Consider the following 13011-nt stretch of genomic DNA (forward strand, 5'->3'; position numbering starts at 1 on the left):
TTGCTACAATTTTCTGCTTCCCCATCAAGAAGTACCTGATGAAAATATACCTTTAAGCTCAATCTGGGCAGTGGTGGCACACACCTTTAATCTCGGCACGTGGGAGACAGAGGCAGTGCATCTCTGAGTTTGAGGCCAGCCTGGTCTACAGAGGTAGCTAGGATAGCCAGGGCTACACAGAGAAACCTTGTCTTTAAAATCAAAACCAAAATAAAACTATCAAATCATTACCCATCCATTTATTTCTCACTATCTACTTATGGTCCTTTATCTCCTTTTCCATCCACTCACACATTTCCTCATGCCTGGATACACCATCTACCCAGCCATGTAACCACTTACCTACCCATGTACCTACCTATTCACCCCTCACCCACAAGCTCTCGTGTATCCCAGGATGGCCTTCAGCTCACTGTGTCGCTGAAGATAACCCTGAGTTTCTGATCCTCATGCCTCCACTTCCCATGTGCTGGGAGTCCAGGTATGTGTCACCATGCTGGTTTTATGTGGTTCTGGGGATCGAATCCCAGCTTCACACACACTAGATACCGCACTCTACCAAATGAGTTCTGTCCCATTCCTCCACCACTCATCCATTCTAACATCTATCCATTTACTCCCCAACATCTCATCCATCCACTCATCCTGTGTCATTCTGAACTTCCTATTGAAGACTCATTGGTGAACAAGTTAGACATTATTGACCTTAGGAAGCGTACAACCTTCTGGCTAGACAGACAGTAATAACTGCATAAGCAAACATCACCCATCCAATACACCCACCTACCCACTCATTTATGCATCTCATGACAAAGCAAATATGAATGAAGCACCCAATTTACCCCTTTAATTGCAAAGATGCCCCCTCACCATGACCACATTGCTTGAGAGACATGGTCTTTCTCTGACTTTCCACCTGAATTCCTTTTTCTTCCTGATTCAGACGCTTTACAACTCCATCAAGAATGAAAAGCTGGAATGGGCCATGTGAGTAGATCAAGGGTATGAGACTGGTTGCCAGGAGAGGGAATGGCTGGGCATGCAGAGCACTCTCCATGGTGCTGATTTATCCTAGCCCAGGCCCCTGACAACCCTTACCCAGCTGACCAACACCCTTATGGGTTCATTTTCTGACTTGATTACAAGTGTGCAATGTTTATATTGCTGTAGAATAGATTCAACCATGAATTTAGTTCTGGAAGTGTCGGTGACTGTCTTTTCTGTACTGAGGATATTGTCAACGACAGCGTTTTCCCTTTTGGGAAGTAGGGCAGGAAGCACAGGTCCCCTACGGCACTAGCAGTGCACACATGTTTGGATGGTGACTGCTTCTGGCAATGGGAAGCCCCAAATGCCATAACTTCTTCATCCGTGAAGGCTGAGCACACCCATTTGCAAAGAGGGTTAGAGATATTACTGGTTGGTGAGGTTGGGAGAGGCTCTGGGGAGTTTGGGGGTGAGCCCCATGGCTGAGCTCCCCAGGGAAGGTTGTGCCTTTGAGGATGTGTGGAGGCCATAGCTCAGGGACTGTGATTATGCTGGGAAGAGCTGGCCCTCTTCTACCAGGGCTCCTAAGGTAGGCCTGTACTTTGGGTCCTTGCCCTGTTATTCTACAATTTCTAGCACATTGGCACAGTCTGTGCAACAGCTTCAGCCCACAAAGAGCTAGTGCTCCTTGGCCTGGAGAGGGTAAGGAAGACTGGGCGAAGGAAACAACTTTGTGTTAAAGGTGAAGATTAGCTTAGAGACTCTGAATCAAAAATCAGACATCAAAGTTTGGAACTGAAGATGAAGGGGAGGGATCAGAGCCCTGGAACTGTGTTTTGTAATCTTTCGTCTCCAACCTTGACACCAGAGGGGTGGCTGGTGGGAAAGGCTGTGACAAGGGTTGGGGTGGGCAAGGCCTCTCTGGAGGTGGCTCAGACTTGGTACCTTCCTAGTGATGAGGATGAGCTGAGAAAATCCCTGTCTGAGCTGGTGGATGACAAGTTTGGGATGGGCACAAAGAAGGTGACTCGGATCTTGGATGGTGGCAATCCATTCCTGGATGTCCCGCAGGCTCTCAGCGCTACCACCTACAAGCACGGCGTGCTGACCCGGAAGACTCATGCTGACATGGATGGCAAGAGGAGTGGGTGTCAGGCTGGGGGAAGGGGCCTGGGAGGGATGCTGGTGTAGGAGGGACCCACCTTTGGCCACTCCTTTGGGGACACACATACAGGTGGAGGTGCAGGGAAGGGAAGGGTAAGGAGTTACTGAAGCAGAAGGTTGCAGCCACACTCCCCGTGCCCCCTCCTCAGCACCCCGTGGGAGGCGTGGCTGGAAGAAATTCTACGCGGTGCTCAAAGGGACCATCCTGTACCTGCAGAAGGTGAGGTGTGTGTGTGTGGTTGCTTCAGAACCCTTATGTAGAAAGGGCCCACTCAGTCTCATCCAGCCCCTGCCTGTGATACTCAACTCAGGGTCTTTTAGCCAGGACTGAGACCTAGAGAGAAACTAGAGCTTTCTTTTATTAAGAGTCTTACCTGGACTCACTCAGGAGCTTTGATTTATTTATTTATTTTATATATATGGATGCCAGAAGAGGGCATCAGATCCCATTACAAATGGTTGTGAGTCACCATGTGGTTGCTGGGAATTGAACTCAGGACCTCTGGAAGAGCAGTCAGTGCTCTTAACCGCTGAGCCATCTCTCTAGTACTCAGGAGCTTTGAGGGTTTGGGGCAAGGGACTCTGAAAGACCAAATGGATTATGTCCTGTGGCATTATGGAACAGACTCGGGTGTGAGGGGAGAGCATCTGCAGTAATTGATTCTATGTTAGGGGAGGGTAGAGGCAATACAGAGGAGGAAGGGAGGGAAATGACAATGGGCTGTGTGGAGCAGTGAGCTACATCCCAGAGTGACACAGCCTACCCCACTCAGGATGAGTACAGGCCTGACAAGGCTCTGTCCGAGGGGGACCTGAAGAATGCGATCCGTGTGCATCATGCTCTGGCCACCAGGGCTTCTGACTACAGTAAGAAGTCCAACGTACTCAAGCTCAAGACAGCAGACTGGAGGGTCTTCCTTTTCCAGGCCCCGTAAGTAGGAGCAGAGCCCTGAGTGGCCACTTGGACTCCCAGCCTGCAGTATCCGTCCCACAAGCTCTGCTCTCCTGGTCTCAGGATAGAGACCTCAGCTTCCTGTGCATGTCAGTCACAGATCTGGTGTGTCTGCTTACCACAGATCAGTGGCTGCTTTGGGTCTTCAGTGTGGCCTTCTCTGTCACCTGGAAGCAGGATAGAGATGCCACCTTACTGCCCATGTCTTAGGCCTACAGAGTCAACACTTGAGTGGGTCTAATAAGCCTGCAGGGGCTGCAGGTGCACTCTGACGTCAGGGTGATAGACTGGGACTCATCCTAAGTGGGAAGGACTCATTATACCTTTGACCTGTAAGGCCCTCTGGTCTGCGGCAACCCATCCTCTGTGACTGGAGATGGCGATTTTCACATGTCTGACAAGCTTCCCATGAAGGAGATTAGTGTGTGAGAACTGGGAGCCCAGTGGGAATCTGGGCAAGTGATAGGGCAGGACAGAGGATTGCTCAGAGTTCACAGGCTCTAGGGACATCAGTCCAGGCTGGAGTAGGTTTATTTCATGGGAGTCCAGATGGGGGTTCCCTATGTAGTTCTGACCAGGGTCATTCACCCACCTGCCTACCCCCACCCTTCTTTATTCTTCCTGTCCTTGCCCTCTCTGCCAGACTTCATTCTGAGTACTGGGTGCCAGGCTGGGAGAAGGCGGGGGAGGTCCTATCATGAGAAGAGGAGCCCTTTATGTCCTCTTTTGTCCCCAGGAGCAAGGAAGAGATGCTGTCCTGGATCCTGAGGATCAACCTAGTAGCTGCCATCTTCTCAGCACCCGCCTTCCCAGCAGCCGTCAGCTCCATGAAGAAATTTTGTCGACCCCTGCTGCCCTCCTGTACCACCCGCCTCTGCCAGGTACAAGACCCAGGGCTGCTGGCCTCAGCTCAGCCCTTTTTCTGGGTCATGTAGTATTGGGCTGAGGGACACCAGGGAAGGAGAGCTATTTTCCTTCATTCTACCACCCCACCCCCTCTCACAGATGGGAAGATGGAGACCCCCCCCATATATGTGGGTTAGAATGGTGGCCTGAGTCCAGCCCAGAAGCTTGATTGTGTGCACCCCCAGGCAGGTGTCAGTCTGTGAGAAGCTGCAGGACCCTGCTCTGAGGGTGGGGAGGCTCAGTCTGAGGTCCCTGGGGAACTGCCAGAGTGGGGCTCAGGTCCCGGGGCTGCACGGAGGCCAGGGACATCAGGTTCTCAGGCTCTTGGGCACCGCAGACACCGCTGAATGCTGCAGAAGAACTGAGAACGGAGTGATGGGCAGCCTCTGGTCTGGGGCTGAGGGAAAAAAGTAGGAGGAGAGAGCTCCAGCTGGGTCCTGCAGGGAGGAGAGTCTTTGGCTTGGCTCTGTCAGCAGCTTGGGTTGGTAGTGACCATGGCTGAGAACACAGAGAGGCCTCCCGCGGGAGGTTAGAGTGCAGCTCTCCAGAGGAAGACCTGCTCCATTGCTCCAGCACAGCGGATCCGGATGAGAAGAGACAGTCCATGGTTTTAAGGAATTTATTGTAGAAAGGCAGAGAGAGGGAGAGAGTAGAGAAGCAGAGGATGGCCATGACCGCGTGGAGAGAAGGGACAAGGGAATGTGGAGAGAGGGAGCAAGAGGGCAAGAGGCAAGGGAGAGAAGCAGGAGTGAGCAAAAGAGAATAAGTGAGGGAGGAGAGGGCAAGCAGCCCCCTTTATAGTGGCCAGGTCTACCTGGTTGTTGCCAGGTAACTGTGGGGAGGAGCATACCTGGCTGTTGCCAGGTAACTGTGGGGCGGAGTCCAGGCAGAATACCAGGAGTTTGGGATGTTGCCCTACATGACTGAAGGCCACAGAATTGTGGAGCTGGGGCCTCCTTTCAGGAGCCTAGTGTCTGGGAGCATGGTGAACTTCCTTCTGTCCCTTGCAGATTAATTTGCTGGGTCTTTGGGGCTTAAACCTAGCTCGACCAGAAAACAGGCTGCCATACACGCACAACACAGAAGCCTGTCAGTGCTGTCATGGGTGACACGGGTACCTGTCACTGCCAATGGCAGTGCAGCTGTGTGAGTCTGTGGCATGAATTTGAGAGAATTTATGTGTCATAGGGACAGATGAAACTTGACTGACGTTTTATGTAGTGCTCTATTGAATTGTTTAAAGATTTATTTGTTTTGCATGTGTGTGCACATGTGCACGTATGTGTGTGTGCATGTGTGCGCACATGTGTGCACATATCACATTCTGCTTTAAATGATTTTTAGTTCTAGCAATGTTCTAGTCTCATCATTTTTATTTTTCAAAATTTATGTATAGGTGTGTGTGCTCCTTGTATAAATTTATATGCACCACATATGTGCAGGTGCCCACAGAGGTCAGAAGAGAGCATCAGATTCTCCAGTGTGAACAACAGGCAGTTGTGAGCCACCTGGTATGGGTGCTGGGAACCATACTGAACCTGGCTCCTCTGGAAGAGCAGTAAGTGCTCTTCACTGCAGAGCTATCTCTGCAGCACGCACAGTTTCATTCTGTACGGATGAACACACCTTCACTGTGTATACACACTTTTCTGTATCCATTTGTCTGTTGCTAGACACCCAGGCTGATTCTATTTCTTGGCTATTGTGAACATTGTTGCAAGAAACAGGTGTGCAGGGATGGCTGTGGTGTGCCTCCTTGGGTTCCTTTGGGTGTGTTCCCAGGACTGGTACAGTCGGAGTTTGTGGTAGTTTCATTTTAAAATTTATTCATTATTTTGTGTGTGTATGATGTGTTGGGGTGGGGCATACATAGCATATGTGGATGTCAGAGGACAGCTTTGTGGAGTCTGTTCTCTCCTCTTTATGTGGGTTCAGGGATCGAATTCAGTCTTGTTAAGTACTTTATCCACTGAGCCATCTCTGTGGCCTCCTCTATTTTTAGATTTAAAAAAATTGTTTATTATTATTATTATTATTATTATTATTATTATTTTGGTTTTTCTGGACAGGGTTTCTCTGTGTAGCCCTGGCTGTCCTGGAACTCACTCTGTAGACCAGGCTGACCTCGAACTCAGAAATCCACCTGCTTCTGCCTCCCAAGTGCTGTGATGTATTGGAATTTTGTCTTCATGGGTGTCTATATGGGGGTGTCAGATCACCTAGAACTGGAATTACAGACAGTTGTAAGCTGCCATGTGGGTGCTGGGAATTGAACTCAGTACCTCTGGAAGAGAAGCCAGTGCTCTTAACTGCTGAGCCATCTCTTCAGCTCCCTATTTTTAATTTTTTGATGAACACTCATTCATAGTATTTTCCACAGTAAATGTATCAATTCACAGTCGCACTCACACTGCACAAAGGTTCCCTTCTTCCAGTCTTCACACACACTTATTTTTCACTCTTCTTATAAGACATTTTTTGAGACTTTGTTTTATTTTTTTGTGTATGGGTGTTTTGCCTGCACATACGTGTGTGCACTATACATGTGCCTGGTGCCTGCAGAGGCCGGATGAGGGAACTGGAATCACAGACAACTGTGAGTTACCATGTGGTTGCTGGGAATTGAACCCAGGCCCTCTGGGAGAGCAGTCGATGCTCTTAACCACTAAGCCACCTCTCCAGTTCCTATTTTTCATTTTTTAGAAACAGTCCAGTGTTGATGTTTGTCTTAGTAAGGGTTATTTTATTGCTGCAATGAAGCGCCATGACCAAAAGCAACCCGGGGAGGAGAGAGTTTATTTTACTCACAGTTCATCATCAAAAGTGAGGGCAGGAACTCATGCAGGGCAGGAACCAGATCCATGGAGGGATGGTACTTACTGGCTTGATCTCCATAGCTTGCTCATCCTGTTTTCTTATAAAACCCAGGAATGGTACCATTCATAATGGGCTTGATCCCTCTAAAATTGATCACTAATTAAGAAAATACCTTACAGGCTTGACTACAACCTGATCTTATGGAGGCTTGCTCCTCCTTCCTTCCTTCCTTCCTTCCTTCCTTCCTTCCTTTCTTCCTTCTTTCCTTGTTTCTTTCTTTCTTTTTTTCTTTCTTTCTTCTTTCTTCTTTTCCTCCTTCTCTTCTTCCTCCTCCTTTTTCTCCTTCCTCTCCTCTTCCTTCTTTTTTAAGACAGGGTTCTCTGGGTAGCCCTGGCTCTGTCCTAAAACCCATTCTGTAGATCAGCCTAGTCTTGAACTCAGAGACATTCACCTGCTTCTGCCTCCTGAGTGCTGGAATTAAAGGCACATGGCACCACTAGACTATGGAAGCATTTTCCTAATTGAGGATTCCTCCTCTTAGATGACTTTATCTTGAGTTAAACTGATATAAAACTATCCATGACAACATTCTTTTTTTAAAAAAAAATTAAATACTTTAGTTATATTCCTCTTAAGACCCCATCTCACTAATACCACAGAATTTCAGAGTATTTTAGACAGGAAAGAATAAAAAACGAACCAGAACTTGAAAACAGTGGCTGGCAAGCTTCAAACTTCCTTTCAGCCATTAGTCTCTTTCCTATTAAGGCCTCTGTCTCTCCACAGAGCTTCAGGGCATTCAGGGTCTCTACGGAGCTTGTGTGTGTGAGTGTGCATCTGCATGTGAGTGTGTGTGTGTGTGTGTGTGTGTGTGTGTGCACATCTGCATGTGTGTGTGTGTGTGTGTGTATGTGTGTGTTTAAGAGGGAACTGGCCTGTCAGTAACAAAGTCTCATCTACCTTTAGGTATGACCTGGGTCACACAAATCAGAGAATGGTGAGAGGATGTATTGTTATACAGAGCTTAGGATAAGTGGGGCCAAGCTGACCCTTGTCCCAGCATGCTTTGGTGCACATGTGGAATTCTATGCAAGGGGTCATGGTGGAGGTGTCTGTTCCGCAGTGTGTGTACTCACATGCAAATGTAAAACTGTCTTGTCTGGCTGAGACTGCTGGCTGATGTCCCTGTGAGAAGGGGGAGGAAAGAGGAGAGTGAAAGGAGGACTCATGTCTAGAGCCTAGCTCTGAGCCATTGAGTTTGAGGACCTTGGTCAGCACCAGTTTCTCTTTGGTGAAGCAGTTTCCAGTGTGGATGGTATTAGCCCTACTTCCGTTGATACCCCAAGTGTCAGACCTCACAGACCTGGGCTTGTCTCTGCAGGAGGAGCAGCTGCGGTCTCATGAGAATAAGTTGAGGCAGGTGACTGCAGAGCTGGCTGAGCACAAGTGTCACCCACTGGAGAGAGGCCTCAAATCTAAGGAAGCGGAGGAATACCGGCTGAAGGAACACTATCTCACGTTTGAGGTAGGTCTTGGGAATTGGATGGCAGAGGTCAGAGCTGGGGGCTAGAGGAGAAGGCCAGCTCCCACCCTCCAGTTCTGCCATTAACACCAACATGCTAGGGACTCTAGTCTGAGACTTCCCTACCGTGGGGCTCTCTGAGGCAGGTGTAAGTCAGCGTGCTGTGGTGATTCTCGCACAGTCTGGCTGTCAAATGCTGATCAGTTTCTCCAATGACTGGGCCTCTCCAGGAATCCTTCACATCTACTCTGCAGTCTAAAAACAGAGGTGACAAAAGCCACAGGGGACTTGCTTGGGGTGAGGCCTGACGTCCTTTCGTGGGCTGAGTTCATCTTCATGCCATGTTGTTAAAGGGTTTCTAAAACTTTCCTCATTTGACAGAAAGGGAAACTGAAGCTCAGAAAAGCCAGAGCACTGTCCCAAGGTGACACAATTACGAGAAGCAGGACCTAGGGTCCTAACCAGATGATTGGCTGCAACTCTGGCACCTGTTCTCTCTCTTACTTGGCTTAGTGTGGGTGCGGAGGACACGAAGCCTCGTAGATAGAGCTAGGGGACAGGGAAGGGTCCCCTGATGGTGGAGAAGGCCTGAATCTGCTAGGTCTCCCTCTTAAGTGTTAGCAGCAGCTTTTAAATAACCCTTCTAAAGGTTTATGAGTGCATCCATTTCTCCACACCCTCACCAACACTGGGCATTTGGAAATGTTTTAATCTTCATTGACCTCACCACTTTAACAATTGTCTTTCACCAACTTTTTAATTTAGATTTCACATTTTTAATAGAAAAGATTTATGTTTTATTTATGTTTTCCTGTGTGCATCTTCATACTTGCTTGTGGATGCCTGTCAAGGGTCAGATCCCCTAGAGCTGGAGTTGCAGGCTATTGCGATGAGCTGCCTAACGTGGACACTGAGAACCGAACTCAGGTCCTCTGCATGAGCAGCAAGCACTCTTAACCGCTGAGCCACTCCTTCAGCCCTAAGTTTTTAATTGTGGACACACATAATGAATTGTGCCATCTTGATTGATTTTAAGTGTGTAGCTCAGCAGCATTTATTGTATCGATCTCCCGGCTTCTTGATCTCTCCAAATGGAAACTTTGCTCATTAAATATACAATTTCCTTATCCTTCAAAGCACAGAAAATTTAAATATCAATGTAGTTCCATTTGCCCATTTTTGCTTTTTATTGTCCATGTCTTTCATGTTGTACCTAAGAAATCATTGATGTTATTTGGATTGTCAAGTTATAAGTGAGAAACTGGGCATGATTATAATCCCAGTACTCAGGAGGTTGAGGCAGGAGGATTGCTGCAAGTTCAAGGTCAGTCTGGCTTGCATAGTGAATTTCAGGGCTACATAGTGAGATGATGTCTCAAGAAAATGATATGTGAGATTGAGGTGTATGTCTGCCTATTTTTCGAGGGGTGAGGGTGGTTTATTTCCTTTTGTTGATTGCAAGGGCATGATGCAGGGGCATGCCACAGAGGTTGGTGCTTGGTTACTAGGTTTTTAAGACAAATCTCCTATCTCCATTTTGTTGTCTCTTGTTTGACTTTGCTTTTGTCTTTTGTCTTCCCTTTCCCCAGAAAAGCCGTTATGAGACCTATATCCACCTCCTGGCTGTGAAAATCAAAGTGGGCTCAGATGACCTGGAGCGGATTGAGGCTCGACTGGCTACTCTAGAAGGGGATGACCCAGCTCTCCGGAAAACACACTCAAGCCCCGCCCTCAGCCTGGGCCACGGGCCTGTGACTGGCAGCAAAGCCACAAAGGATACCTCTGCATCTGATACCTAGCTGGTGTGGCTGTGCAGTCCCTAGAGGCAGACAAATGTCCCCAGAGGGGTCAGTGAGCACAATTCCAGCCAGGGACTGCTTGGACCAAGCTCCAGGCAGTTAACAGGCAACCAGAGGAGTATGGAGAGCCCTGTGCCCAAGGAGATGGAGATGTCACTCAGGACGCCGATCTTCTTGCTTCCTGGGCCATCTCTGGCCTAGACCCTCTCCTAGCCCTGCTGCCCTCCAGTCATGGAGCCTTGCTTTCAGGCCAGACATGCTCTAGGGCCGAACAAGTCTGTCACGGTTGCTTTCCCAGGCTCCCTTCTCATCGAGCTCCTCCCTCATCTTGTATTTGTGAGGGTGGGTCTGGACTCTGGATCTCAGCTTGGCTACGTACCCTTTCTCCTCTTTCCTCTCAGTTGACCAGCAGCAGGTCTACGGACCACCAGCAACCTTTGCAACTGGCCCAGTTCTCCTGCCTCACATTGCAATAATCTGGGGCCTCACCTCCACTCAGTGCCAAGCTGATTCCACTCATGCGTGTGTTTCCTTCTCCTTTCATCCCCTGAGACCTCTCCAGTCTCTTTTTTTTTATACAGACACACACAAATATATAAAGAACTCATTTAAAGAAGGGTTGGGAACTACTACCCACTAGAGGATGAAACCAGATGAAGGAAAAGGCCCGTCTTGGAGCTTGGCCCGCTAGTGAGGAAGCCTGCACAGGGTCCTCCGAAGGCTGCTCTCATACTTGATGGAAGGATGAAGACCCTCTGTGTTTTTGCCTTTTCCTTTTCCGACTGACTTGTGACTCACAATCACTTTTCCAGTTGATGCTTTCGGACTGAACAGGATGTGTGTGTGTGTGACCTCTTCTGTCCTGGGGGTGTCCGGTGGGGGTCAGTGCCTTGGGAGCACACCTCTGTTTTCGATTTTCCTGTGAATACTGTCAAGGTCTTTGAGCTCCAGTGGTGGCCTCTGTACAGACCTCCTGGCAGTAAGGAAGGACACTCTGCCTTGCTGAGCACCATCCTCCAGCAAGCCCAGGCTGGGTGGTAGAGTAGGGTTAAGGAAGCTCTTAGTTCTCAGTCTCTGGGAAGAAGGTGGAGTGACAAGGCTTTGATTAGTGATAATCCTTTTTCCTAGCAAATCAGAAAGGCTAAGCTAAGGACCCAGTTGAGAGTAGAGACATGTGTCTCTCACGGGTTGACACCCTTTAAACACTGCATCACTTAGAGCAACAAATGAGTCTCGGGGTAGTCCTCTTGACACGGCTACCCGGAGCCAATCTTGCCTATTGTTTGGCCAACAGTTGCTGTCTTGGGTGACATAAGCCTTGCAACTAAGTGATTAACACTTCAAGTCCCCTCCCATCTGATGCAGGGAACTGGGAGTTTGTGGAGAGGTGTAGTGGGTTGAAATCCAAGTTGTTTAAATTGGATTAGCTGAAGTGCGTTTTATAACCAAACCATCTGGCCCCTTTGTTTTGCTCAGGGGAGGCAAATGCTCGTTTAAATGAGATCAGAAAGGCAATTTAGGGGGCAGCAAAGAGATCTCAGTTCTTTGTCCAGTCGCCTGAAGGTCCTTTGATTTCCAGCCAGTGTCCCCCTCTCTGTGTCATGGGGTGGGGGACAGCAGAGGTGCAAGTTCGTTAGCCTCAGACACACGTGATTCCCCAAGCACTAGTTGTGCCTCCCATCAGTAAAGACATTTTTTAGTTCGCTTCCTTAATTGTATAATTCTTTATTTGTAAATTATATACATGTACTACTGTACTAAAATATTATGTACATTATAAAACATACACAAAAATAGAAATTTAAAAAAGATGAGATGAAAATAAATCTAAATCAAAGTTCTAATATTTTTTTCCTGCATTCTAATAGACCATCATGCTCTTCTTCCCTGTCACCCCTAACAAGCCCACAAGGACAGGTCAAATCCAGGGCCTGATAAGGTCCTGGGAGGTTTGCTCCAGGGTCAGGCACTCCTGGTGCCTAACTCTTGACAAACAGCCTTCATCCTCCTCAGTGAGGGTCATCCATGTGCCTTACACTGTTTTCGTGTGCTAGGGACAGTGGTAAAAGAGGCCAGCTCCCTGTGTTCATGGGTCTCACTGTTATGAAGGAAACTAGGGGAGAAAAGGACTGAGGACTCTGAGAGGGACTGGGAGAAGACACTGAAAGTGATAACACAACCAAGTAAAGAGAGAACTTGGGGAGCTGGGAAGAGAACTTTGACCTTAGAAGATGCCCGAGTGTCCCGGGTGTCCTGGGGGACAGGGTGGAGGAAGGGAAGTTGCCTGAAGTGACTGCAGTGCTTCCTGAAAGGCCATACACTCAACATCCCCAAGGCTAAAACCTGAGAGTCAGGGTAGTCAAGGGGTCTCTCTGGTCAAGCGTGCTCCCCAGACCCAACCTTATCTGTCCATTGAAGACTGGCTGATGCAATAAGGGGAGTGGTGAACAACGAGGTTAAGTTCTAGCCTTGGACTCTTGGTGGGCTATCTTAGAATCCAGGGCAGATGATGAGGGAGTGAAATGGGGTCATGTGCAGGTTGGTGAGTTCACTGAGGGGGTTACTCAAATTTAACGGCGGGGGGGGGTCATTTGAGTCCTACCGGTGGTTTCTGGATGTAAACATAGAAAGCAACAACTTAGCCCTCACAAGGTTTAAGTGAGGACACTAACCTAGATCTTAATGAGATCAGTGGGCTCACCAAGAGGTCATAGCAGTTAATCTGGGGTCTCATAGAGATCAGAGGTCACACATAAGGATTAGTGTCCTAAGAAAGCAAACAGACAGCAGAGGGATCTAAAGGGTGATCTGCTGGGGCCTGGGCATGATCCATAGGTTTGTATAACATTCAGCCCAGTAGGTTT

At 48.4% G+C, this 13011-nt stretch overlaps 1 protein-coding gene across 1 annotated transcript in view; it reads left to right on the forward strand.

Moving 5' to 3' along the window:
- Window positions 1-11991, forward strand: part of Psd2 (pleckstrin and Sec7 domain containing 2) — a 53806-nt gene extending 41815 nt beyond the window's left edge. The window contains exons 9-15 of the mRNA XM_031365382.1: window positions 944-987; window positions 1941-2131; window positions 2301-2371; window positions 2925-3082; window positions 3840-3984; window positions 8208-8351; window positions 9938-11991. Coding sequence (XP_031221242.1) covers window positions 944-987; window positions 1941-2131; window positions 2301-2371; window positions 2925-3082; window positions 3840-3984; window positions 8208-8351; window positions 9938-10147 — 963 coding nt within the window. The 3' untranslated portion in view covers window positions 10148-11991. The remainder of the gene's footprint in view (window positions 1-943; window positions 988-1940; window positions 2132-2300; window positions 2372-2924; window positions 3083-3839; window positions 3985-8207; window positions 8352-9937) is intronic.
- Window positions 11992-13011: the final 1020 nt, after the last annotated feature.

Source organism: Mastomys coucha, unplaced genomic scaffold, assembly GCF_008632895.1.
Source record: "Mastomys coucha isolate ucsf_1 unplaced genomic scaffold, UCSF_Mcou_1 pScaffold13, whole genome shotgun sequence".
Taxonomy (NCBI): Eukaryota; Metazoa; Chordata; class Mammalia; order Rodentia; family Muridae; genus Mastomys; species Mastomys coucha.